Source organism: Engystomops pustulosus, chromosome 6, assembly GCF_040894005.1.
Source record: "Engystomops pustulosus chromosome 6, aEngPut4.maternal, whole genome shotgun sequence".
Classification (NCBI taxonomy): domain Eukaryota; kingdom Metazoa; phylum Chordata; class Amphibia; order Anura; family Leptodactylidae; genus Engystomops; species Engystomops pustulosus.
Window position 1 is genome coordinate 3,007,762 of NC_092416.1, and position 24,283 is coordinate 3,032,044.

A 24,283-nucleotide genomic window follows, 5' to 3' on the forward strand; every position below is an offset into this window, starting at 1 on the left:
TCTGGAGGAGGAGGAAGACAGAGGAGTCTGGAGGAGAAGGAAGACAGAGGAGTCTGGAGGAGGACAGAGGAGTCTGGAGGAGGAGGAGAACAGATGAGTCTGGAGGAGGAGGACAAAGGGGTCTGGAGGAGGAGGAGGACAGAGGGGTCTGGAGGAGGAGGACAGAGCGGTCTGGAGGAGGAGGAGGACAGAGGAGTCTGGAGGAGGAGGACAAAGGGCTCTGGAGGAGGAGGTGGACAGAGGAGTCTGGAGGAGAAGGAGGACAGAGGGGTCTGGAGGAGGAGGAGGACAGAGGAGTCTGGAGAAGGAGGAGGACAGAGGAGTCTGGAGGAGGAGGACAGAGGGGTCTGGAGGAGGAGGACAGAGGGGTCTGGAGGAGGAGGACAGAGGAGTCTGGAGGAGGAGCAGGACAGAGGAGTCTGGAGGAGGAGGAGGACAGAGGAGTCTGGAGGAGGAGGAGGGGGACAGAGGAGTCTGGAGGAGGAGGAGGACAGAGGGGTCTGGAGGAGGAGGAGGACAGAGGGGACTGGAGGAGGACAGAGGAGTCTGGAGGACGAGGACAGAGGAGTCTGGAGGAGGAGCAGGACAGAGGAGTCTGGAGGACAAGGACAGAGGAGTCTGGAGGAGGAGGAGCACAGAGGAGTCTGGAGGAGGAGCAGGACAGAGGAGTCTGGAGGACGAGAACAGAGGAGTCTGGAGGAGGAGGAGCACAGAGGAGTCTGTAGGAGGAGGAGGACAGAGGAGTCTGGAGGAGGAGGGCAGAGGGCACAGTGCTTTGTAAGAGACAGAGGGAAGTTTGAAATAGAGAGGTGGACCAATCATATAAGCTACAATGTGTGTGGTGCAGGGTCTGAGAGGGCAGAGGGGGAACCTAGTCATTCTGTGAAATTCTTCACCCTCTGTTAAGCCTTCTCCATGCTCCACCCCTCAGGTCCTGCACTATGTGTAATACAATGTATCGGTTTTGTCCTGAGTTTTGCCATCTCAGTTCTGTTACCTGTGTGAAGTCACTTCCTGTACGTCTGACTACGACTACAAAAACATTGATGCCCTTCTTTCATCATCTTGTGTGTCACCTAATCGGGTTATAACGCCCTAAAGACATTTATTAGCTACTGAACATTTGCCGTTATTCTCACTTTAGTTCCTCGAGTTATTCTCCGTGTCTCCAGGATTTCCCAGCCCGGGATTAGAACCTGAAGCCTGTGGGACCTCCGGAGATTTAGGACTGTCAATCCTTGAGCTCCTGGATGAAGCCACTAGTTATAATTTATGGATCTGTGAGAGGGTTCCCACATGACTGGGGCACTTTTATCTCCTCCGTCTCATGAGTCATTGCTCCCAGCCGTGCCAGGCGGTGTTGTCATAGTATTACGGACCGTGAGGGGGGGATTTACTCCACTCTGCGTGGTATCTCTGCAATGGAAGCCGTGACATGTTCTCCGGGACCTTCTCCTCCAAGAACTTGGCTCTGGCTCTAACAATGTTTTGCACGGTTGTCTCTTTGCCAGGCCACATGGTGCGCCGCAGCAGCTGACACCCGCCGGGCCCCTATCACCACAAACATGGCAGGAAAAGAACCAGAACCTACGGGAGGGAGAGTCCGAGGAACCATCAGACCCTGGAGGGATATATCCCGAAAGAGAAGCGTTATAGATGGGAAGCGAGGCGGCCGAGGGAGGGGGGGGGGGCTCCACACAAGGGACACTTTTTCTTTTTGGGAAGGGTATTTTTAGAAGTCTCCCTCGCTCTCACAGCCGATCCCCGGTCCCAGGGTGCGGTTCTTGTTTGACAGACTTTGCGGCAGAATGCCAGGCCCAACTCTAGCTCCAAAGATGAAGGACGCCAGGGGAAGGGGAGGGGGCGCCGGCGGGAGACACATATATCAGCCATGTGGGAGGGCCAGAGGAAAAGTTTGTTCCTAAGTCAGGATATAGAAAGAGTTCAGAATAAACCGGCCGCCGCTATTTATAGATGGGTCAGGACAGCTTCCTACTCCTTAAATACAGCCCCGAGACTGGCGGGACGTGTCACAGTGTTTATATCCAGGCGAGCGGGTGACACTGGCACAGGAGCCAGAACACTGACAGACAGGACACTGGCGGGCACACGGGGCACCACACACAGAGCCCTCCTACAGGGATGGGGGGCCACAACATACCAGACATCTGCACTGCAACCCAAAAGCAAGAGCTATCTGAAATGAAGCATTACACACATTACACACTATACACACTATACACATTACACACTACTATGTGCAGCGTCCTCCTCCTGTTCAGTCTGTACTATGTGCAGTGTCCTCTCTCCTGTGCAGTCTGTACTATGTGCAGTGTCCTCCCTCCTGTGCAGTCTGTACTATGTGCAGTGTCCTCCCTCCTGTGCAGTCTGTACTATGTGCAGTGTCCTCCCTCCTGTGCAGTCTGTACTATGTGCAGTGTCCTCTCTCCTGTGCAGTCTGTACTATGTGCAGTGTCCTCCCTCCTGTGCAGTCTGTACTATGTGCAGTGTCCTCCCTCCTGTGCAGTCTGTACTATGTGCAGTGACCTCCCTCCTGTGCAGTCTGTACTATGTGCAGTGTCCTCCCTCCTGTGCAGTCTGTACTATGTGCAGTGTCCTCCCTCCTGTGCAGTCTGTACTATGTGCAGTGTCCTCCTCCTGTGCAGTCTGTACTATGTGCAGTGTCCTCCCTCCTGTGCAGTCTGTACTATGTGCAGTGTCCTCCTCCTGTGCAGTCTGTACTATGTGCAGTGTCCTCCCTCCTGTGCAGTCTGTACTATGTGCAGTGTCCTCCCTCCTGTGCAGTCTGTACTATGTGCAGTGTCCTCCCTCCTGTGCAGTCTGTACTATGTGCAGTGTCCTCCTCCTGTGCAGTCTGTACTATGTGCAGTGTCCTCCCTCCTGTGCAGTCTGTGCTATGTGCAGTGTCCTCCCTCCTGTGCAGTCTGTACTATGTGCAGTGTCCTCCCTCCTGTGCAGTCTGTACTATGTGCAGTGTCCTCCCCCTGTGCAGTCTGTACTATGTGCAGCGTCCTCCTCCTGTTCAGTCTGTACTATGTGCAGTCTCCTCCCTCCTGTGCAGTCTGTACTATGTGCAGTGCCCTCCCTCCTGTGCAGTCTGTACTATGTGCAGTGTCCTCCCTCCTGTGCAGTCTGTACTATGTGCAGTGTCCTCCCTCCTGTGCAGTGCCCTCCCTCCTGTGCAGTCGGTACTATGTGCAGTGTCCTCCCTCCTGTGCAGTCTGTACTATGTGCAGTGTCCTCCCTCCTGTGCAGTCTGTACTATGTGCAGTGTCCTCCCTCCTGTGCAGTCTGTAATATGTGCAGTGTCCTCCCTCCTGTGCAGTCTGTGCTATGTGCAGTGTCCTCCCTCCTGTGCAGTCTGTACTATATGCAGTGTCCTCCCACCTGTGCAGTCTGTACTATGTGCAGTCTCCTCTCTCCTGTGCAGTCTGTACTATGTGCAGTGTCCTCCCTCCTGTGCAGTCTGTACTATGTGCAGTGTCCTCCCTCCTGTGCAGTCTGTACTATGTGCAGTCTCCTCCCTCCTGTGCAGTCTTTACTATGTGCAGTGTCCTCTCTCCTGTGCAGTCTTTACTATGTGCAGTATCCTCCCTCCTGTGCACTCTGTACTATGTGCAGTGTCCTCCTCCTGTGCAGTCTGTACTATGTGCAGTGTCCTCCCTCCTGTGCAGTCTGTACTATGTGCAGTGTCCTCCCTCCTGTGCAGTCTGTACAATGTGCAGTCTCCTCCCTCCTGTGCAGTCTGTACTATGTGAAGTGTCCTCCCTCCTGTGCAGTCTGTACTATGTGCAGTGTCCTCCTCCTGTGCAGTCTGTACTATGTGCAGTCTCCTCTCTCCTGTGCAGTCTGTACTATGCGCAGTGTCCTCTCTCCTGTGCAGTCTGTACTATGTGGAGTGTCCTCTCTCCTGTGCAGTCTGTACTATGTGCAGTGTCCTCCCTCTTGTGCAGTCTGTACTATGCACAGTGTCCTCTCTCCTGTGCAGTCTGTACTATGCGCAGTGTCCTCTCTCCTGTGCAGTCTGTACTATGTGGAGTGTCCTCTCTCCTGTGCAGTCTGTACTATGTGCAGTGTCCTCCTCCTGTGCAGTCTGTACTATGTGCAGTGTCCTCCCTCCTGTGCAGTCTGCACTATGTGCAGTGTCCTCCCTCCTGTGCAGTCTGTACTATGTGCAGTGTCCTCCCTCCTGTGCAGTCTGTACTATGTGCAGTGTCCTCCTCCTGTGCAGTCTGTACTATGTGCAGTGTCCTCCCTCCTGTGCAGTCTGTACTATGTGCAGTGTCCTCCCTCCTGTGCAGTCTGTACTATGTACAGTGTCCTCCCTCCTGTGCAGTCTGTACTATGTGCAGTGTCCTCCCTCCTGTGCAGTCTGTACTATGTGCAGTGTCCTCCCTCCTGTGCAGTCTGTACTATGTGCAGTGTCCTCCCTCCTGTGCAGTCTGTACTATGTGCAGTGTCCTCTCTCCTGTGCAGTCTGTACTATGTGCAGTGTCCTCCCTCCTGTGCAGTCTGTACTATGTGCAGTCTCCTCCCTCCTGTGCAGTCTGTACTATGTGCAGTCTCCTCCCTCCTGTGCAGTCTGTACTATGTGCAGTGTCCTCCCTCCTGTGCAGTCTGTACTATATCCAGTGTCCTCCCTCCTGTGCAGTCTGTACTATGTGCAGTCTCCTCTCTCCTGTGCAGTCTTTACTATGTGCAGTATCCTCCCTCCTGTGCAGTCTGTACTATGTGCAGTGTCCTCCCTCCTGTGCAGTCTGTACTATGTGCAGTGTCCTCCCTCCTGTGCCGTCTGTACTATGTGCAGTGTCCTCCCTCCTGTGCAGTCTGTACTATGTGCAGTGTCCTCCCTCCTGTGCAGTCTGTACTATGTGCAGTGTCCTCCCTCCTGTGCAGTCTGTACTATGTGCTGTGTCCTCCCTCCTGTGCAGTCTGTACTATGTGCAGTGTCCTCCCTCCTGTGCAGTCTGTACTATGTGCAGTGTCCTCCCTCCTGTGCAGTCTGTACTATGTGCAGTGTCCTCCCTCCTGTGCAGTCTGTACTATGTGCAGTGTCCTCCCTCCTGTGCAGTCTGTACTATGTGCAGTGTCCTCTCTCCTGTGCAGTCTGTACTATGTGCAGTGTCCTCTCTCCTGTGCAGTCTGTACTATGTGCAGTGTCCTCCCTCCTGTGCAGTCTGTACTATGTGCAGTCTCCTCCCTCCTGTGCAGTCTGTACTATGTGCAGTCTCCTCCCTCCTGTGCAGTCTGTACTATGTGCAGTCTCCTCCCTCCTGTGCAGTCTGTACTATGTGCAGTGTCCTCCCTCCTGTGCAGTCTGTACTATGTACAGTCTCCTCCCTCCTGTGCAGTCTGTAATATGTGCAGTCTCCTCCCTCCTGTGCAGTCTGTAATATGTGCAGTCTCTTCCCTCCTGTGCAGTCTGTACTAGGTGCAGTCTCCTCCCTCCTGTGCAGTCTGTACTATGTGCAGCGTCCTCCCTCATGTGCAGTCTGTACTATTTGCAGTGTCCTCCTCCTGTGCAGTCTGTACTATGTGCAGTATCCTCCCTCCTGTGCAGTCTGTACTATGTGCAGTATCCTCCCTCCTGTGCAGTATGTACTATGTGCAGAGTCCTCCCTCCTGTGCAGTCTGTACTATGTGCAGTGTCCTCCTCCTGTGCAGTCTGTAATATGTGCAATGTCCTCCTCCTGTGCAGTCTGTAATATGTGCAATGTCCTCCTCCTGTGCAGTCTGTAATATGTGCAATGTCCTCCTCCTGTGCAGTCTGTAATATGTGCAATGTCCTCCTCCTGTGCAGTCTCCTCCCTCCTGTGCAGTCTGTACTATGTGCAGTGTCCTCCCTCCTGTGCAGTCTGTACTATCTGCAGTGTCCTCCCTCCTGTGCAGTCTGTACTATGTGCAGTGTCCTCCCTCCTGTGCAGTCTGTACTATGTGCAGCGTCCTCCCTCATGTGCAGTCTGTACTATGTGCAGTGTCCTCCTCCTGTGCAGTCTGTAATATGTGCAATGTCCTCCTCCTGTGCAGTCTGTACTATGTGCAGTATCCTCCCTCCTGTGCAGTCTGTACTATGTGCAGAATCCTCCCTCCTGTGCAGTATGTACTATGTGCAGAGTCCTCCCTCCTGTGCAGTCTGTACTATGTGCAGTGTCCTCCTCCTGTGCAGTCTGTAATATGTGCAATGTCCTCCTCCTGTGCAGTCTGTAATATGTGCAATGTCCTCCTCCTGTGCAGTCTGTAATATGTGCAATGTCCTCCTCCTGTGCAGTCTCCTCCCTCCTGTGCAGTCTGTACTATGTGCAGTCTCCTCCCTCCTGTGCAGTCTGTACTATGTGCAGTGTCCTCCCTCCTGTGCAGTCTGTACTATCTGCAGTGTCCTCCCTCCTGTGCAGTCTGTACTATGTGCAGTGTCCTCCTCCTGTGCAGTCTGTACTATGTGCAGTGTCCTCCCTCCTGTGCAGTCTGTACTATGTGCAGTGTCCTCCCTCCTGTGCAGTATGTACTATGTGCAGTGTCCTCCCTCCTGTGCAGTCTGTACTATGTGCAGTGTCCTCCCTCCTGTGCAGTCTGTACTATGTGCAGTGTCCTCCCTCCTGTGCAGTCTGTACTATGTGCAGTGTCCTCCCTCCTGTGCAGTCTGTACTATGTGCAGTGTCCTCCCTCCTGTGCAGTCTGTACTATGTGCAGTGTCCTCTCTCCTGTGCAGTCTGTACTATGTGCAGTGTCCTCCCTCCTGTGCAGTCTGTACTATGTGCAGTCTCCTCCCTCCTGTGCAGTCTGTACTATGTGCAGTCTCCTCCCTCCTGTGCAGTCTGTACTATATCCAGTGTCCTCCCTCCTGTGCAGTCTGTACTATGTGCAGTCTCCTCTCTCCTGTGCAGTCTTTACTATGTGCAGTGTCCTCCCTCCTGTGCAGTCTGTACTATGTGCAGTGTCCTCCCTCCTGTGCAGTCTGTACTATGTGCAGTGTCCTCCCTCCTGTGCAGTCTGTACTATGTGCAGTGTCCTCTCTCCTGTGCAGTCTGTACTATGTGCAGTCTCCTCCCTCCTGTGCAGTCTTTACTATGTGCAGTGTCCTCTCTCCTGTGCAGTCTTTACTATGTGCAGTATCCTCCCTCCTGTGCACTCTGTACTATGTGCAGTGTCCTCCTCCTGTGCAGTCTGTACTATGTGCAGTGTCCTCCCTCCTGTGCAGTCTGTACTATGTGCAGTGTCCTCCCTCCTGTGCAGTCTGTACAATGTGCAGTCTCCTCCCTCCTGTGCAGTCTGTACTATGTGAAGTGTCCTCCCTCCTGTGCAGTCTGTACTATGTGCAGTGTCCTCCTCCTGTGCAGTCTGTACTATGTGCAGTCTCCTCTCTCCTGTGCAGTCTGTACTATGCGCAGTGTCCTCTCTCCTGTGCAGTCTGTACTATGTGGAGTGTCCTCTCTCCTGTGCAGTCTGTACTATGTGCAGTGTCCTCCCTCTTGTGCAGTCTGTACTATGCACAGTGTCCTCTCTCCTGTGCAGTCTGTACTATGCGCAGTGTCCTCTCTCCTGTGCAGTCTGTACTATGTGGAGTGTCCTCTCTCCTGTGCAGTCTGTACTATGTGCAGTGTCCTCCTCCTGTGCAGTCTGTACTATGTGCAGTGTCCTCCCTCCTGTGCAGTCTGCACTATGTGCAGTGTCCTCCCTCCTGTGCAGTCTGTACTATGTGCAGTGTCCTCCCTCCTGTGCAGTCTGTACTATGTGCAGTGTCCTCCTCCTGTGCAGTCTGTACTATGTGCAGTGTCCTCCCTCCTGTGCAGTCTGTACTATGTGCAGTGTCCTCCCTCCTGTGCAGTCTGTACTATGTACAGTGTCCTCCCTCCTGTGCAGTCTGTACTATGTGCAGTGTCCTCCCTCCTGTGCAGTCTGTACTATGTGCAGTGTCCTCCCTCCTGTGCAGTCTGTACTATGTGCAGTGTCCTCCTCCTGTGCAGTCTGTACTATGTGCAGTGTCCTCCCTCCTGTGCAGTCTGTACTATGTGCAGTGTCCTCCCTCCTGTGCAGTCTGTACTATGTACAGTGTCCTCCCTCCTGTGCAGTCTGTACTATGTGCAGTGTCCTCCCTCCTGTGCAGTCTGTACTATGTGCAGTGTCCTCCCTCCTGTGCAGTCTGTACTATGTGCAGTGTCCTCCCTCCTGTGCAGTCTGTACTATGTGCAGTGTCCTCTCTCCTGTGCAGTCTGTACTATGTGCAGTGTCCTCCCTCCTGTGCAGTCTGTACTATGTGCAGTCTCCTCCCTCCTGTGCAGTCTGTACTATGTGCAGTCTCCTCTCTCCTGTGCAGTCTGTACTATGTGCAGTGTCCTCCCTCTTGTGCAGTCTGTACTATATCCAGTGTCCTCCCTCCTGTGCAGTCTGTACTATGTGCAGTCTCCTCTCTCCTGTGCAGTCTTTACTATGTGCAGTATCCTCCCTCCTGTGCAGTCTGTACTATGTGCAGTGTCCTCCCTCCTGTGCAGTCTGTACTATGTGCAGTGTCCTCCCTCCTGTGCCGTCTGTACTATGTGCAGTGTCCTCCCTCCTGTGCAGTCTGTACTATGTGCAGTGTCCTCCCTCCTGTGCAGTCTGTACTATGTGCAGTGTCCTCCCTCCTGTGCAGTCTGTACTATGTGCTGTGTCCTCCCTCCTGTGCAGTCTGTACTATGTGCAGTGTCCTCCCTCCTGTGCAGTCTGTACTATGTGCAGTGTCCTCCCTCCTGTGCAGTCTGTACTATGTGCAGTGTCCTCCCTCCTGTGCAGTCTGTACTATGTGCAGTGTCCTCCCTCCTGTGCAGTCTGTACTATGTGCAGTGTCCTCTCTCCTGTGCAGTCTGTACTATGTGCAGTGTCCTCTCTCCTGTGCAGTCTGTACTATGTGCAGTGTCCTCCCTCCTGTGCAGTCTGTACTATGTGCAGTCTCCTCCCTCCTGTGCAGTCTGTACTATGTGCAGTCTCCTCCCTCCTGTGCAGTCTGTACTATGTGCAGTCTCCTCCCTCCTGTGCAGTCTGTACTATGTGCAGTGTCCTCCCTCCTGTGCAGTCTGTACTATGTACAGTCTCCTCCCTCCTGTGCAGTCTGTAATATGTGCAGTCTCCTCCCTCCTGTGCAGTCTGTAATATGTGCAGTCTCTTCCCTCCTGTGCAGTCTGTACTAGGTGCAGTCTCCTCCCTCCTGTGCAGTCTGTACTATGTGCAGCGTCCTCCCTCATGTGCAGTCTGTACTATTTGCAGTGTCCTCCTCCTGTGCAGTCTGTACTATGTGCAGTATCCTCCCTCCTGTGCAGTCTGTACTATGTGCAGTATCCTCCCTCCTGTGCAGTATGTACTATGTGCAGAGTCCTCCCTCCTGTGCAGTCTGTACTATGTGCAGTGTCCTCCTCCTGTGCAGTCTGTAATATGTGCAATGTCCTCCTCCTGTGCAGTCTGTAATATGTGCAATGTCCTCCTCCTGTGCAGTCTGTAATATGTGCAATGTCCTCCTCCTGTGCAGTCTGTAATATGTGCAATGTCCTCCTCCTGTGCAGTCTCCTCCCTCCTGTGCAGTCTGTACTATGTGCAGTGTCCTCCCTCCTGTGCAGTCTGTACTATCTGCAGTGTCCTCCCTCCTGTGCAGTCTGTACTATGTGCAGTGTCCTCCCTCCTGTGCAGTCTGTACTATGTGCAGCGTCCTCCCTCATGTGCAGTCTGTACTATGTGCAGTGTCCTCCTCCTGTGCAGTCTGTAATATGTGCAATGTCCTCCTCCTGTGCAGTCTGTACTATGTGCAGTATCCTCCCTCCTGTGCAGTCTGTACTATGTGCAGAATCCTCCCTCCTGTGCAGTATGTACTATGTGCAGAGTCCTCCCTCCTGTGCAGTCTGTACTATGTGCAGTGTCCTCCTCCTGTGCAGTCTGTAATATGTGCAATGTCCTCCTCCTGTGCAGTCTGTAATATGTGCAATGTCCTCCTCCTGTGCAGTCTGTAATATGTGCAATGTCCTCCTCCTGTGCAGTCTCCTCCCTCCTGTGCAGTCTGTACTATGTGCAGTCTCCTCCCTCCTGTGCAGTCTGTACTATGTGCAGTGTCCTCCCTCCTGTGCAGTCTGTACTATCTGCAGTGTCCTCCCTCCTGTGCAGTCTGTACTATGTGCAGTGTCCTCCTCCTGTGCAGTCTGTACTATGTGCAGTGTCCTCCCTCCTGTGCAGTCTGTACTATGTGCAGTGTCCTCCCTCCTGTGCAGTATGTACTATGTGCAGTGTCCTCCCTCCTGTGCAGTCTGTACTATGTGCAGTGTCCTCCCTCCTGTGCAGTCTGTACTATGTGCAGTGTCCTCCCTCCTGTGCAGTCTGTACTATGTGCAGTGTCCTCCCTCCTGTGCAGTCTGTACTATGTGCAGTGTCCTCCCTCCTGTGCAGTCTGTACTATGTGCAGTGTCCTCTCTCCTGTGCAGTCTGTACTATGTGCAGTGTCCTCCCTCCTGTGCAGTCTGTACTATGTGCAGTCTCCTCCCTCCTGTGCAGTCTGTACTATGTGCAGTCTCCTCCCTCCTGTGCAGTCTGTACTATATCCAGTGTCCTCCCTCCTGTGCAGTCTGTACTATGTGCAGTCTCCTCTCTCCTGTGCAGTCTTTACTATGTGCAGTGTCCTCCCTCCTGTGCAGTCTGTACTATGTGCAGTGTCCTCCCTCCTGTGCAGTCTGTACTATGTGCAGTGTCCTCCCTCCTGTGCAGTCTGTACTATGTGCAGTGTCCTCTCTCCTGTGCAGTCTGTACTATGTGCAATGTCCTCCCTCCTGTGCAGTCTGTACTATGTGCAGTCTCCTCCCTCCTGTGCAGTCTGTACTATGTGCAGTGTCCTCCCTCCTGTGCAGTCTGTACTATATCCAGTGTCCTCCCTCCTGTGCAGTCTGTACTATGTGCAGTCTCCTCTCTCCTGTGCAGTCTTTACTATGTGCAGTGTCCTCCCTCCTGTGCAGTCTGTACTATGTGCAGTGCCCCTTCTCCTGTGCAGTCTGTACTATGTGCAGTGTCCTCCCTCCTGTGCAGTCTGTACTATGTGCAGTGTCCTCCCTCCTGTGCAGTGCCCTCCCTCCTGTGCAGTCGGTACTATGTGCAGTGTCCTCCCTCCTGTGCAGTCTGTACTATGTGCAGTGTCCTCCCTCCTGTGCAGTCTGTACTATGTGCAGTGTCCTCCCTCCTGTGCAGTCTGTAATATGTGCAGTCTCCTCCCTCCTGTGCAGTCTGTACTATGTGAAGTGTCCTCCCTCCTGTGCAGTCTGTACTATGTGCAGTGTCCTCCTCCTGTGCAGTCTGTACTATGTGCAGTCTCCTCTCTCCTGTGCAGTCTGTACTATGCGCAGTGTCCTCTCTCCTGTGCAGTCTGTACTATGTGGAGTGTCCTCTCTCCTGTGCAGTCTGTACTATGTGCAGTGTCCTCCCTCTTGTGCAGTCTGTACTATGTGCAGTGTCCTCCCTCCTGTGCAGTCTGTACTATGTGCAGTGTCCTCCCTCCTGTGCAGTCTGTACTATGTGCAGTGTCCTCTCTCCTGTGCAGTCTGTACTATGTGCAGTGTCCTCTCTCCTGTGCAGTCTGTACTATGTGCAGCGTCCTCCCTCCTGTGCAGTCTGTACTATGTGCAGTCTACTCCCTCCTGTGCAGTCTGTACTATGTGCAGTGTCCTCCCTCCTGTGCAGTCTGTACTATGTGCAGTGTCCTCCCTCCTGTGCAGTCTGTACTATGTGCAGTGTCCTCCCTCCTGTGCAGTCTGTACTATGTGCAGCGTCCTCCCTCCTGTGCAGTCTGTACTATGTGCAGTCTCCTCCCTCCTGTGCAGTCTGTACTATGTGCAATGTCCTCCTTCCTGTGCAGTCTGTACTATGTGCAGTGTCCCCTTCCTGTGCAGTCTGTACTATGTGCAGTGTCCTCTCTCCTGTGCAGTCTGTACTATGTGCAGTGTCCTCCCTCCTGTGCAGTCTGTACTATGTGCAGTGTCCTCCCTCCTGTGCAGTCTGTACTATGTGCAGTGTCCTCCCTCCTGTGTAGTCTGTACTATGTGCAGTGTCCTCTCTCCTGTGCAGTCTGTACTATTTGCAGTGTCCTCCCTCCTGTGCAGTCTGTACTATGTGCAGTGTCCTCTCTCCTGTGTAGTCTGTACTATGTGCAGTGTCCTCTCTCCTGTGCAGTCTGTACTATGTGCAGTCTCCTCCCTCCTGTGCAGTCTGTACTATGTGCAGTGTCCTCCTCCTGTGCAGTCTGTACTATGTGCAGTGTCCTCCCTCCTGTGCAGTCTGTACTATGTGCAGTGTCCTCCCTCCTGTGCAGTCTGTACTATGTGCAGTGTCCTCCCTCCTGTGCAGTCTGCACTATGTGCAGTGTCCTCCCTCCTGTGCAGTCTGTAATATGTGCAGTGTCCTCCCTCCTGTGCAGTCTGTACTATGTGCAGTGTCCTCTCTCCTGTGCAGTCTGTACTATGTGCAGTGTCCTCCCTCCTGTGCAGTCTGTACTATGTGCAGTGTCCTCCTCCTGTGCAGTGTGTACTATGTGCAGTGTCCTCCTCCTGTGCAGTGTGTACTATGTGCAGTGTCCTCCCTCCTGTACAGTCTGTACTATGTGCAGTGTCCTCCCTCCTGTGCAGTCTGTACTATTTGCAGCGTCCTCCCTCCTGTGCAGTCTGTACTATGTGCAGCGTCCTCCCTCCTGTGCAGTCTGTACTATGTGCAGTGTCCTCCCTCCTGTGCAGTCTGTACTATGTGCAGTGTCCTCTCTCCTGTGCAGTCTGTACTATGTGCAGTGTCCTCTCTCCTGTGCAGTCTGTACTATGTGCAGTGTCATCCTCCTGTTCAGTCTGTACTATGTGCAGTCTCCTCCCTCCTGTGCAGTCTGTACTATGTGCAGTGTCCTCCTCCTGTGCAGTCTGTACTAAGTGCAGTGTCCTCCCTCCTGTGCAGTCTGTACTATGTGCAGTGTCCTCCCTCCTGTGCAGTCTGTACTGTATGCAGCTTCCTGTGTATTGTGCAGCAGATTAGTGAATACTGGGCTTGGTCTCCATCATCTGGCGCCCCCTGCTGTGCTTGCAGAGTGACACCGGGGTTTTTTTTGGTTCCCCTTTACTATACAGCGTTTGCCACATTGCTGTCAAGTCGCAGTAATACATGTGGAGCTCGGTGCGACTCTGCCCCAGACGCCCCTTTATCTGCAGAATTTTGTGGTGCAGCAATTATATTATAACATGTGTGAGCAGTTTCCACTTTTTCTTCAGAGAACTGCTCAGCTGTTCCAGGAGGCAGAGACCAGACGGCTCCATCCCCCGTATAGTGGTGGTGCTGGGTACTGCAGCTGTTTATTCCTCTATTTGCTTGAATGGGAGGTGAGCTGCAATTGCACAGCATGGCCACTGCGCAGTGTATGGAGCCTCTTCTGGCACAGGATGCGATCAGGGTCTGCACTGCACAATCTCATATTTATCCAGACCGCCCCTTTAATATATGACCCATGGTTATTAATGATGAAACCCCTGACAACCCCGCCCCCCCATTTCTAAGACCACATGACCCGACCTGCCTGTATAATAGGAGGTTGTCAGGGTCACACTCTGGCGCTCTGGTTGTCAGAGATTCATGGTGACCACTCATGGCCGAGAAGGAGGGGGGGTCCATAACGGCCCCCAGACCCCTCCACACAGTCACATACAATAGACCCGGGAGATAAAGCAGATAGACACAGTATCAGCCACTGCCCCCAGACATACAATGGCCAGGACCCCCGCAGAGACACATGAAAGGCAGTCTGAGCCCTAGCCGTGACCCCAGGGTCAGCAGTTCATGACCCAAAAGTCACCTGGTCATCTGAAGGGAGGAGGAAGGTCAGCAAGAAGTTTCCAGGGAAAGTGCGAGGGAGATGATCCAATGTTATAATAGAGACCCCTAGGACCCCACCGCAGCCAATCAGAGGGCACTGGGGGGACCACCCTTCCCTAAAGGTCACAAGTACAAAGGTCCTACGTCCTATGGAGGGGACATAATGGCGCCACCTTCATCAACACAAAAAGTAATCACATTGTACATAACAAGCACTTCCACAGGGTCGGGTAATGATCAGCGTCTTTCCCACAAACAGCGCCCCCCTAGTGTACAGGCTGCATCCGGTACTGCAGTATCATTGACAGTCCATGGACTAGATGGGGGCGCTGTTTCTGGAGGTAATACTGGTGGTGAAATAGTGGGGTGCAGCCCTATACGGGGCGCTCCAGCCCTCAGCAATGTCTGATGAATTCTATCGTCTGATAACTCCAATGTCAGCTCAGGTAGATCTTGGGGGTTCAGGGTCTCTCCGTCAGACGACAGATGATGAGAGTGATTGTCTCTGTCCTTAAAGGGAATGTGGTGGGATCAGTGCGGTGGATCTGCACCCGGCACCCATCATGTCCTACACAGGGATTAGTCACTGACTAAACCTCTGCCAGCATCACCCAAGCAGAGATCAGGAGAAGAGCGGCGCCACCTGCTGCTCACCGCTGGTAACTGCACAGGTGGATGCTCTATCACATTACTATCCTTTAACACCAGGTCTGTTCCCGTTTTTCCCGTATCCGTATATTTTCCAGCAGTATCAGGGCTTGTTATTTGTGGTTAGGTTTGCGTTCCCTAGTGGCGCCGTGTAATATTCCAGGAAAACAGGAAAAATAGTGACAAATGTGGTGGGACAGGAGAGACAACCCAAGTATATAGTGTCCTGATACCTGTCCGGATGACTCCTCCCCTTTATTCTATTGGTCCGTAAGATCACAGAGATAACGCAATCTCTTATAATCTGTTATAAACAAACAAAAAACTTTGCATTAATAAATAATTTCATGTCGCCACATTCTGATACCCGATACTTTTCCGTACTCAGGTGGTGTATAATGTGTATGTAGTGATCTCCCCCTAGTGGTGGTGTATAATGTGTATGTAGTGATCTCACCCTAGTGGTGGTGTATAATCTATATATAGTGATCTCCCCCTAGTGGTGGTGTATAATGTGTATGTAGTGATCTCCCCCTAGTGGTGGTGTATAATGTGTATGTAGTGATCTCACCCTAGTGGTGGTGTATAATGTGTATGTAGTGATCTCCCCCTAGTGGTGGTGTATAATCTGTATGTAGTGATCTCCCCCTAGTGGTGGTGTATAATGTGTATGTAGTGAGCTCCTCCTAGTGGTGGTGTATAATGTGTATGTAGTGATCTCCCCCTAGTGGTGGTGTATAATGTGTATGTAGTGATCTCCTCCTAGTGGTGGTGTATAATCTGTATGTAGTGATCTCCCCCTAGTGGTGGTGTATAATCTGTATGTAGTGATCTCCCCCTAGTGGTGGTGTATAATGTGTATGTAGTGATCTCCCCCTAGTGGTGGTGTATAATGTGTATGTAGTGATCTCCCCCTAGTGGTGGTGTATAATGAGTATGTAGTGATCTCCCCCTAGTGGTGGTGTATAATGTGTATGTAGTGATCTCCCCCTAGTGGTGGTGTATAATGTGTATGTAGTGATCTCACCCTAGTGGTGGTGTATAATCTATATATAGTGATCTCCCCCTAGTGGTGGTGTATAATGTGTATGTAGTGATCTCCCCCTAGTGGTGGTGTATAATGTGTATGTAGTGATCTCACCCTAGTGGTGGTGTATAATGTGTATGTAGTGATCTCCCCCTAGTGGTGGTGTATAATCTGTATGTAGTGATCTCCCCCTAGTGGTGGTGTATAATGTGTATGTAGTGAGCTCCTCCTAGTGGTGGTGTATAATGTGTATGTAGTGATCTCCCCCTAGTGGTGGTGTATAATGTGTATGTAGTGATCTCCTCCTAGTGGTGGTGTATAATCTGTATGTAGTGATCTCCCCCTAGTGGTGGTGTATAATCTGTATGTAGTGATCTCCCCCTAGTGGTGGTGTATAATGTGTATGTAGTGATCTCCCCCTAGTGGTGGTGTATAATGTGTATGTAGTGATCTCCCCCTAGTGGTGGTGTATAATGAGTATGTAGTGATCTCCCCCTAGTGGTGGTGTATAATGTGTATGTAGTGATCTCCTCCTAGTGGTGGTGTATAATCTGTATGTAGTGAGCTCCCCCTAGTGGTGGTGTATAATGTGTATGTAGTGATCTCCTCCTAGTGGTGGTGTATAATCTGTATGTAGTGATCTCCCCCTAGTGGTGGTGTATAATCTGTATGTAGTGATCTCCCCCTAGTGGTGGTGTATAATGTGTATGTAGTGATCTCCTCCTAGTGGTGGTGTATAATCTGTATGTAGTGATCTCCCCCTAGTGGTGGTGTATAATGTGTATGTAGTGATCTCCCCCTAGTGGTGGTGTATGATGTGTATGTAGTGATCTCCCCCTAGTGGTTGTGTATAATCTGTATGTAGTGATCTCCCCCTAGTGGTGGTGTATAATGTGTATGTAGTGATCTCCTCCTAGTGGTGGTGTATAATCTGTATGTAGTGATCTCCCCCTAGTGGTGGTGTATAATCTGTATGTAGTGATCTCCCCCTAGTGGTGGTGTATAATGTGTATGTAGTGATCTCCTCCTAGTGGTGGTGTATAATATGTATGTAGTGATCTCCCCCTAGTGGTGGTGTATAATGTGTATGTAGTGACCTCCCCCTAGTGGTGGTGTATAATGTGTATGTAGTGATCTCCTCCTAGTGGTGGTGTATAATCTGTATGTAGTGACCTCCCCCTAGTGGTGGTGTATAATGTGTATGTAGTGATCTCCCCCTAGTGGTGGTGTATAATGTGTATGTAGTGATCTCCCCCTAGTGGTGGTGTATAATGTGTATGTAGTGATCTCACCCTAGTGGTGGTGTATAATGTGTATGTAGTGATCTCCCCCTAGTGGTGATGTATAATGTGTATGTAGTGATCTCCCCCTAGTGGTGGTGTATAATCTGTATGTAGTGATCTCCTCCTAGTGGTGGTGTATAATGTGTATGTAGTGATCTCCCCCTAGTGGTGGTGTATAATCTGTATGTAGTGATCTCCTCCTAGTGGTGGTGCATAATCTGTATGTAGTGATCTCCCCCTAGTGGTGGTGTATAATGTGTATGTAGTGATCTACCCCTAGTGGTGGTGTATAATGTGTATGTAGTGAGCTCCCCCTAGTGGTGGTGTATAATCTGTATGTAGTGATCTCCCCCTAGTGGTAGTGTATAATCTGTATGTAGTGATCTCCTCCTAGTGGTGGTGTATAATCTGTATGTAGTGATCTCCCCCTAGTGGTGGTGTATAATGTGTATGTAGTGAGCTCCTCCTAGTGGTGGTGTATAATGTGTATGTAGTGATCTCCCCCTAGTGGTGGTGTATAATGTGTATGTAGTGATCTCCCCCTAGTGGTGGTGTATAATCTGTATGTAGTGATCTCCTCCTAGTGGTGGTGTATAATGTGTATGTAGTGATCTCCCCCTAGTGGTGGTGTATAATCTGTATGTAGTGATCTCCTCCTAGTGGTGGTGTATAATCTGTATGTAGTGATCTCCCCCTAGTGGTGGTGTATAATCTGTATGTAGTGATCTCCCCCTAGTGGTGGTGTATAATGCGTATGTAGTGATCTACCCCTAGTGGTGGTGTATAATGTGTATGTAGTGAGCTCCCCCTAGTGGTGGTGTATAATCTGTATGTAGTGATCTCCCCCTAGTGGTGGTGTATAATGTGTATGTAGTGATCTCCCCCTAGTGGTGGTGTATAATGTGTATGTAGTGAGCTCCTCCTAGTGGTGGTGTATGATGTGTATGTAGTGATCTCCTCCTAGTGGTGGTGTATAATCTGTATGTAGTGATCTCCTCCTAGTGGTGGTGTATAATGTGTATGTAGTGATCTCCCCCTAGTGGTGGTGTATAATGTGTATGTAGTGATCTCCCCCTAGTGGTGGTGTATAATCTGTATGTAGTGATCTCCCCTAGTGGTGGTGTATAATGTGTATGTAGTGATCTCCCCTAGTGGTGGTGTATAATGTGTATGTAGTGATCTCCCCCTAGTGGTGGTGTATAATGTGTATGTAGTGATCTCCCCCTAGTGGTGGTGTATAATGTGTATGTAGTGATCTCCCCCTAGTGGTGGTGTATAATCTGTATGTTGTGATCTCCCCCTAGTGGTGGTGTATAATCTGTATGTAGTGATCTCCTCCTAGTGGTGGTGTATAATCTGTATGTAGTGATCTCCCCCTAGTGGTGGTGTATAATGTGTATGTAGTGAGCTCCTCCTAGTGGTGGTGTATAATCTGTATGTAGTGATCTCCCCCTAGTGGTGGTGTATAATCTGTATGTAGTGATGTCCCCCTAGTGGTGGTGTATAATCTGTATGTAGTGATCTCCCCCTAGTGGTGGTGTATAATGTGTATGTAGTGATCTCCTCCTAGTGGTGGTGTATAATCTGTATGTAGTGATCTCCTCCTAGTGGTGGTGTATAATGTGTATGTAGTGATCTCCCCCTAGTGGTGGTGTATAATCTGTATGTAGTGATGTCCCCCTAGTGGTGGTGTATAATCTGTATGTAGTGATCTCCCCCTAGTGGTGGTGTATAATCTGCATGTAGTGATCTCCTCCTAGTGGTGGTGTATAATCTGTATGTAGTGATCTCCTCCTAGTGGTGGTGTATAATGTGTATGTAGTGATCTCCCCCTAGTGGTGGTGTATAATGTGTATGTAGTGATCTCCCCCTAGTGGTGGTGTATAATGTGTATGTAGTGATCTCCTCCTAGTGGTGGTGTATAATCTGTATGTAGTGATCTCCTCCTAGTGGTGGTGTATAATCTGTATGTAGTGATCTCCTCCTAGTGGTGGTGTATAATGTGTATGTAGTGATCTCCCCCTAGTGGTGGTGTATAATGTGTATGTAGTGATCTCCCCCTAGTGGTGGTGTATAATCTGTATGTAGTGATCTCCCCCTAGTGGTGATGTATAATCTGTATGTAGTGATCTCCCCCTAGTGGTGGTATATAATGTGTATGTAGTGATCTCCCCCTAGTGGTGGTGTATAATCTGTATGTAGTGATCTCCCCCTAGTGGTGGTGTATAATCTGTATGTAGTGATCTCCCCCTAGTGGTGGTGTATAATGTGTATGTAGTGAGCTCCCCCTAGTGGTGGTGTATAATGTGTATGTAGTGATCTCCCACTAGTGGTGGTGTATAATCTGTATGTAGTAATCTCCCCCTAGTGGTGATGTATAATCTGTATGTAGTGATCTCCTCCTAGTGGTGGTGTATAATCTGTATGTAGTGATCTCCTCCTAGTGGTGGTGTATAATCTGTATGTAGTGATCCCCCCTAGTGGTGGTGTATAATCTGTATGTAGTGATCTCCTCCTAGTGGTGGTGTATAATCTGTATGTAGTGATCCCCCCTAGTGGTGGTGTATAATCTGTATGTAGTGATCTCCTCCTAGTGGTGGTGTATAATCTGTATGTAGTGATCTCCTCCTAGTGGTGGTGTATAATCTGTATGTAGTGATCTCCCCCTAGTGGTGGTGTATAATGTGTATGTAGTGATCTCCTCCTAGTGGTGGTGTATAATCTGTATGTAGTGATCTCCCCCTAGTGGTGGTGTATAATGTGTATGTAGTCAGCTCCTCCTAGTGGTGGTGTATAATCTGTATGTAGAGATCTCCCCCTAGTGGTGGTGTATAATCTGTATGTAGTGATCTCCCCCTAGTGGTGGTGTATAATCTGTATGTAGTGATCTCCCCCTAGTGGTGGTGTAAAATCTGTATGTAGTGATCTCCCCCTAGTGGTGGTGTATAATCTGTATGTAGTGAGCTCCCCCTAGTGGTGGTGTATAATGTGTATGTAGTGATCTCCTCCTAGTGGTGATGTATAATCTGTATGTAGTGATCTCCCCCTAGTGGTGATGTATAATGTGTATGTAGTGAGCTCCTCCTAGTGGTAGTGTATAATCTGTATGTAGTGATGTCCCCCTAGTGGTGGTGTATAATCTGTATGTAGTGATCTCCCCCTAGTGGTGGTGTATAATCTGTATGTAGTGATCTCCCCCTAGTGGTGGTGTATGACCAGTATGTAGTGATCTCCCCCTAGTGGTGGTGTATAATCTGTATGTAGTGATCTCCCCCTAGTGGTGGTGTATAATCTGTATGTAGTGATCTCCCCCTAGTGGTGGTGTATAATCTGTATGTAGTGATCTCCTCCTAGTGGTGGTGTATAATCAGTATGTAGTGATCTCCCCCTAGTGATGGTGTATAATCTGTATGTAGTGATCTCCTCATAGTGGTGGTGTATAATCTGTATGTAGTGATCTCCCCCTAGTGGTGGTGTATAATGTGTATGTGGTGATCTCCTCCTAGTGTTGGTGTATAATCTGTATGTAGTGATCTCCTCCTAGTGGTGGTGTATAATCTGTATGTAGTGATCTCCTCCTAGTGGTGATGTATAATGTGTATGTAGTGATCTCCCCCTAGTGGTGGTGTATAATCTGTATGTAGTTATCTCCCCCTAGTGGTGGTGTATAATCTGTATGTAGTGATCTCCTCCTAGTGGTGGTGTATAATGTGTATGTAGTTATCTCCCCCTAGTGGTGGTGTATAATGTGTATGTAGTGATCTCCTCCTAGTGGTGGTGTATAATCTGTATGTAGTGATCTCCCCCTAGTGGTGGTGTATAATGTGTATGTAGTGATCTCCTAGTGGTGGTGTATAATGTGTATGTAGTGATCTCCTCCTAGTGGTGGTGTATAATGTGTATGTAGTGATCTCCTCCTAGTGGTGGTGTATAATGTGTATGTAGTGATTTCCCCCTAGTGGTGGTGTATAATCTGTATGTAGTGATCTCCCCCTAGTGGTGGTGTATAATGTGTATGTAGTGATCTCCTCCTAGTGGTGGTGTATAATCTGTATGTAGTGATCTCCTCCTAGTGGTGATGTATAATGTGTATGTAGTTATCTCCCCCTAGTGGTGGTGTATAATCTGTATGTAGTGATCTCCTCCTAGTGGTGATGTATAATGTGTATGTAGTTATCTCCCCCTAGTGGTGGTGTATAATCTGTATGTAGTGATCTCCCCCTAGTGGTGGTGTATAATCTGTATGTAGTGATCTCCTCCTAGTGGTGGTGTATAATGTGTATGTAGTGATCTCCCCCTAGTGGTGGTGTATAATGTGTATGTAGTGATCTCCCCCTAGTGGTGGTGTATAATGTGTATGTAGTGATCTCCCCCTAGTGGTGGTGTATAATGTGTATGTAGTGATCTCCTCCTAGTGGTGGTGTATAATCTGTATGTAGTGATCTCCTCCTAGTGGTGGTGTATAATGTGTATGTAGTGAGCTCCCCATAGTGGTGGTGTATAATGTGTATGTAGTGATCTCCTCCTAGTGGTGGTGTATAATGTGTATGTAGTGATCTCCTCCTAGTGGTGGTGTATAATGTGTATGTAGTGATCTCCTCCTAGTGGTGGTGTATAATGTGTATGTAGTGATCTCCCCCTAGTGGTGGTGTATAATGTGTATGTAGTGATCTCCTCCTAGTGGTGGTGTATAATGTGTATGTAGTGATCTCCTCCTAGTGGTGGTGTATAATGTGTATGTAGTGATCTCCTCCTAGTGGTGGTGTATAATATGTATGTAGTTATCTCCCCCTAGTGGTGGTGTATAATGTGTATGTAGTGATCTCCTCCTAGTGGTGGTGTATAATGTGTATGTAGTGATCTCCCCCTAGTGGTGGTGTATAATCTGTATGTAGTGATCTCCCCCTAGTGGTGGTGTATAATCTGTATGTAGTGATCTCCCCCTAGTGGAGGTGTATAATGTGTATGTAGTGATCTCCCCCTAGTGGTGGTGTATAATGTGTATGTAGTGATCTCCTCCTAGTAGTGGTGTATAATCTGTATGTAGTGATCTCCCCCTAGTGGTGGTGTATAATGTGTGTGTAGTGATCTCCTCCTAGTGGTGGTGTATAATGTGTATGTAGTGATCTCCTCCTAGTGGTGGTGTATAATGTGTATGTAGTGATCTCCTCCTAGTGGTGGTGTATAATGTGTATGTAGTGATCTCCCCCTAGTGGTGGTGTATAATGTGTATGTAGTGATCTCCTCCTAGTGGTGGTGTATAATATGTATGTAGTGATCTCCCCCTCGTGGTGGTGTATAATGTGTATGTAGTGAGCTCCCCCTAGTGGTGGTGTATAATATGTATGTAGTGATCTCCTCCTAGTGGTGGTGTATAATCTGTATGTAGTGATCTCCCCCTAGTGGTGGTGTATAATATGTATGTAGTAATCTCCCCCTAGTGGTGGTGTATAATCTGTATGTAGTGATCTCCCCCTAGTGGTGGTGTATAATCTGTATGTAGTGATATCCCCCTAGTGGTGATGTATAATCTGTATGCAGTGATCTCCCCCTAGTGGTGGTGTATAATCACCAGGGGAGATCTGGACTTTGTCTGATGACTACAAATGTGAGATCTTTGATTCCCACCACCAGAAATTGAGAAGGAAGGACTCTGCATACTTAGTTCCCACCTTGAAGCCTGAAGGAGGAGGTGTGATGGTGACACTGTTGGGTGTGATGGTGTGGGGGAGCTGTGCTGGTGACACTGTTGGGTGTGATGGTGTGGGAGGCATTGCTGGTGACACTGTTGGGTGTGAGGGTGGGGGGGCTTTGCTGATGACACTGTTGGGTATGATGGTGTCGGGGGCTGTGCTGGTGACACTGTTGGGTGTGGGGGCTTTGCTGGTGACACTGTTGGGTGTGACAGTGTGGGGGGCTTTGCTGGTGACACTGTTGGGTGTGATGGTGTGGGGGGCTGTGCTGGTGACACTGTTGGGTGTGATGGTGTGGGGGGCTGTGCTGGTGACACTGTTGGGTGTGATGGTGTGGTGGAGCTGTGCTGGTGTCACTGTTGGGTGTGATGGTGTGGGGGGCTGTGCTGGTGTCACTGTTGGGTGTGATGGTGTGGGGGGCTGTGCTGGTGACACTGTTGGGTGTGATGGTGTGGGGGGGGGGCTGTGCTGGTGACACTGTTGGGTGTGATGGTGTGGAGGGCTGTGCTGGTGACACTGTTGAATGGTATGGTGTGGGGGGTGTTTGCTGGTGACACTGTTGGGTGTGATGGTGTGGGGGGCTTTGCTGGTGACACTGTTGAATGGTATGGTGTGGGGGGCTGTGCTGGTAACACTGTGGGATGTGATGGTGTGGGGGGCTTTGCTGGTGACACTGGTGTGTGTGATGGTTTGGGGGGCTTTGCTGGTGACACTGTTGTGTGTGAGGGTGTGGGGGGCTTTGCTGGTGACACTGTTGAATGGTATGGTGTGGGGGGCTGTGCTGGTGACACTGTTGGATGTGAGGGTGTGGGGGGCTTTGCTGGTGACACTGTTGGGTGTGATGGTGTGGGGGGCTTTGCTGGTGACACTGTTGGGTGTGATGGTGTGGGGGCTTTGCAGGTGACACTGTTGGGTGTGACGGTGTGGGGGGCTTTGCTGGTGACACTGTTGGATGTGATGGTGTGGGGGGCTGTGCTGGTGACACTGTTGGGTGTGATGGTGTGGGGGGGCTGTGCTGGTGACACTGTTGAGTGTGATGGTGTGGGGGGGGGCTGTGCTGGTGACACTGGTGGGAGTGATGGTGTGGGGGACTGTGCTAGTGACACTGTTGGGTGTGATGGTGTGGGTGGCTTTGCTGGTGACACTGTTGGGTGTGATGGTGTGGGGAGCTGTGCTGGTGACACTGTTGTGTGTGATGGTGTGGGGGGCTTTGCTGGTGACACTGTTGGGTGTGATGGTGTAGGGGGCTTTGCTGGTGACACTGTTGGGTGTGATGGTGTGGGGGGCTGTGTTGATGACACTGTTGGGTGTGATGGTGTGGGGGGCTGTGCTGGTGACACTGTTGGGTGTGATGGTGTGGGGGGCTGTGCTGGTGACACTGTTGGATGTGAGGGTGTGGGGGGCTTTGCTGGTGACACTGGTGGGTGTGATGGTGTGGGGGGCTTTGCTGGTGACACTGTTGGGTGTGAGGGTGTGGGGGGCTTTGCTGGTGACACTGTTGGGTGTGAGGGTGTGGGGGGCTTTGCTGGTGACACTGTTGAATGGTATGGTGTGGGGGGCTGTGCTGGTGACACTGTTGGATGTGAGGGTGTGGGGGGCTTTGCTGGTGACACTGTTGGGTGTGATGGTGTGGGGGGCTTTGCTGGTGACACTGTTGAATGGTATGGTGTGGGGGGCTGTGCTGGTGACACTGTTGGATGTGATGGTGTGGGGGGCTGTTCTGGTGACACTGTTGGATGTGAGGGTGTGGGGGGCTTTGCTGGTGACAT

At 50.5% G+C, this 24,283-nt stretch overlaps 1 protein-coding gene across 1 annotated transcript; it reads right to left on the minus strand.

Annotated features, from left to right (window-relative positions):
- Positions 1-1,371: 1,371 nt before the first annotated feature.
- On the minus strand, positions 1,372-24,283 carry LOC140065252 (uncharacterized). Its single transcript, XM_072112850.1, has 2 exons — positions 23,660-24,283; positions 1,372-1,551 (listed from the first exon to the last, which is right to left on the minus strand). The coding sequence occupies exons 1-2, from the start codon at positions 24,281-24,283 to the stop codon at positions 1,372-1,374; spliced, it is 804 nt and encodes a 267-aa protein (XP_071968951.1).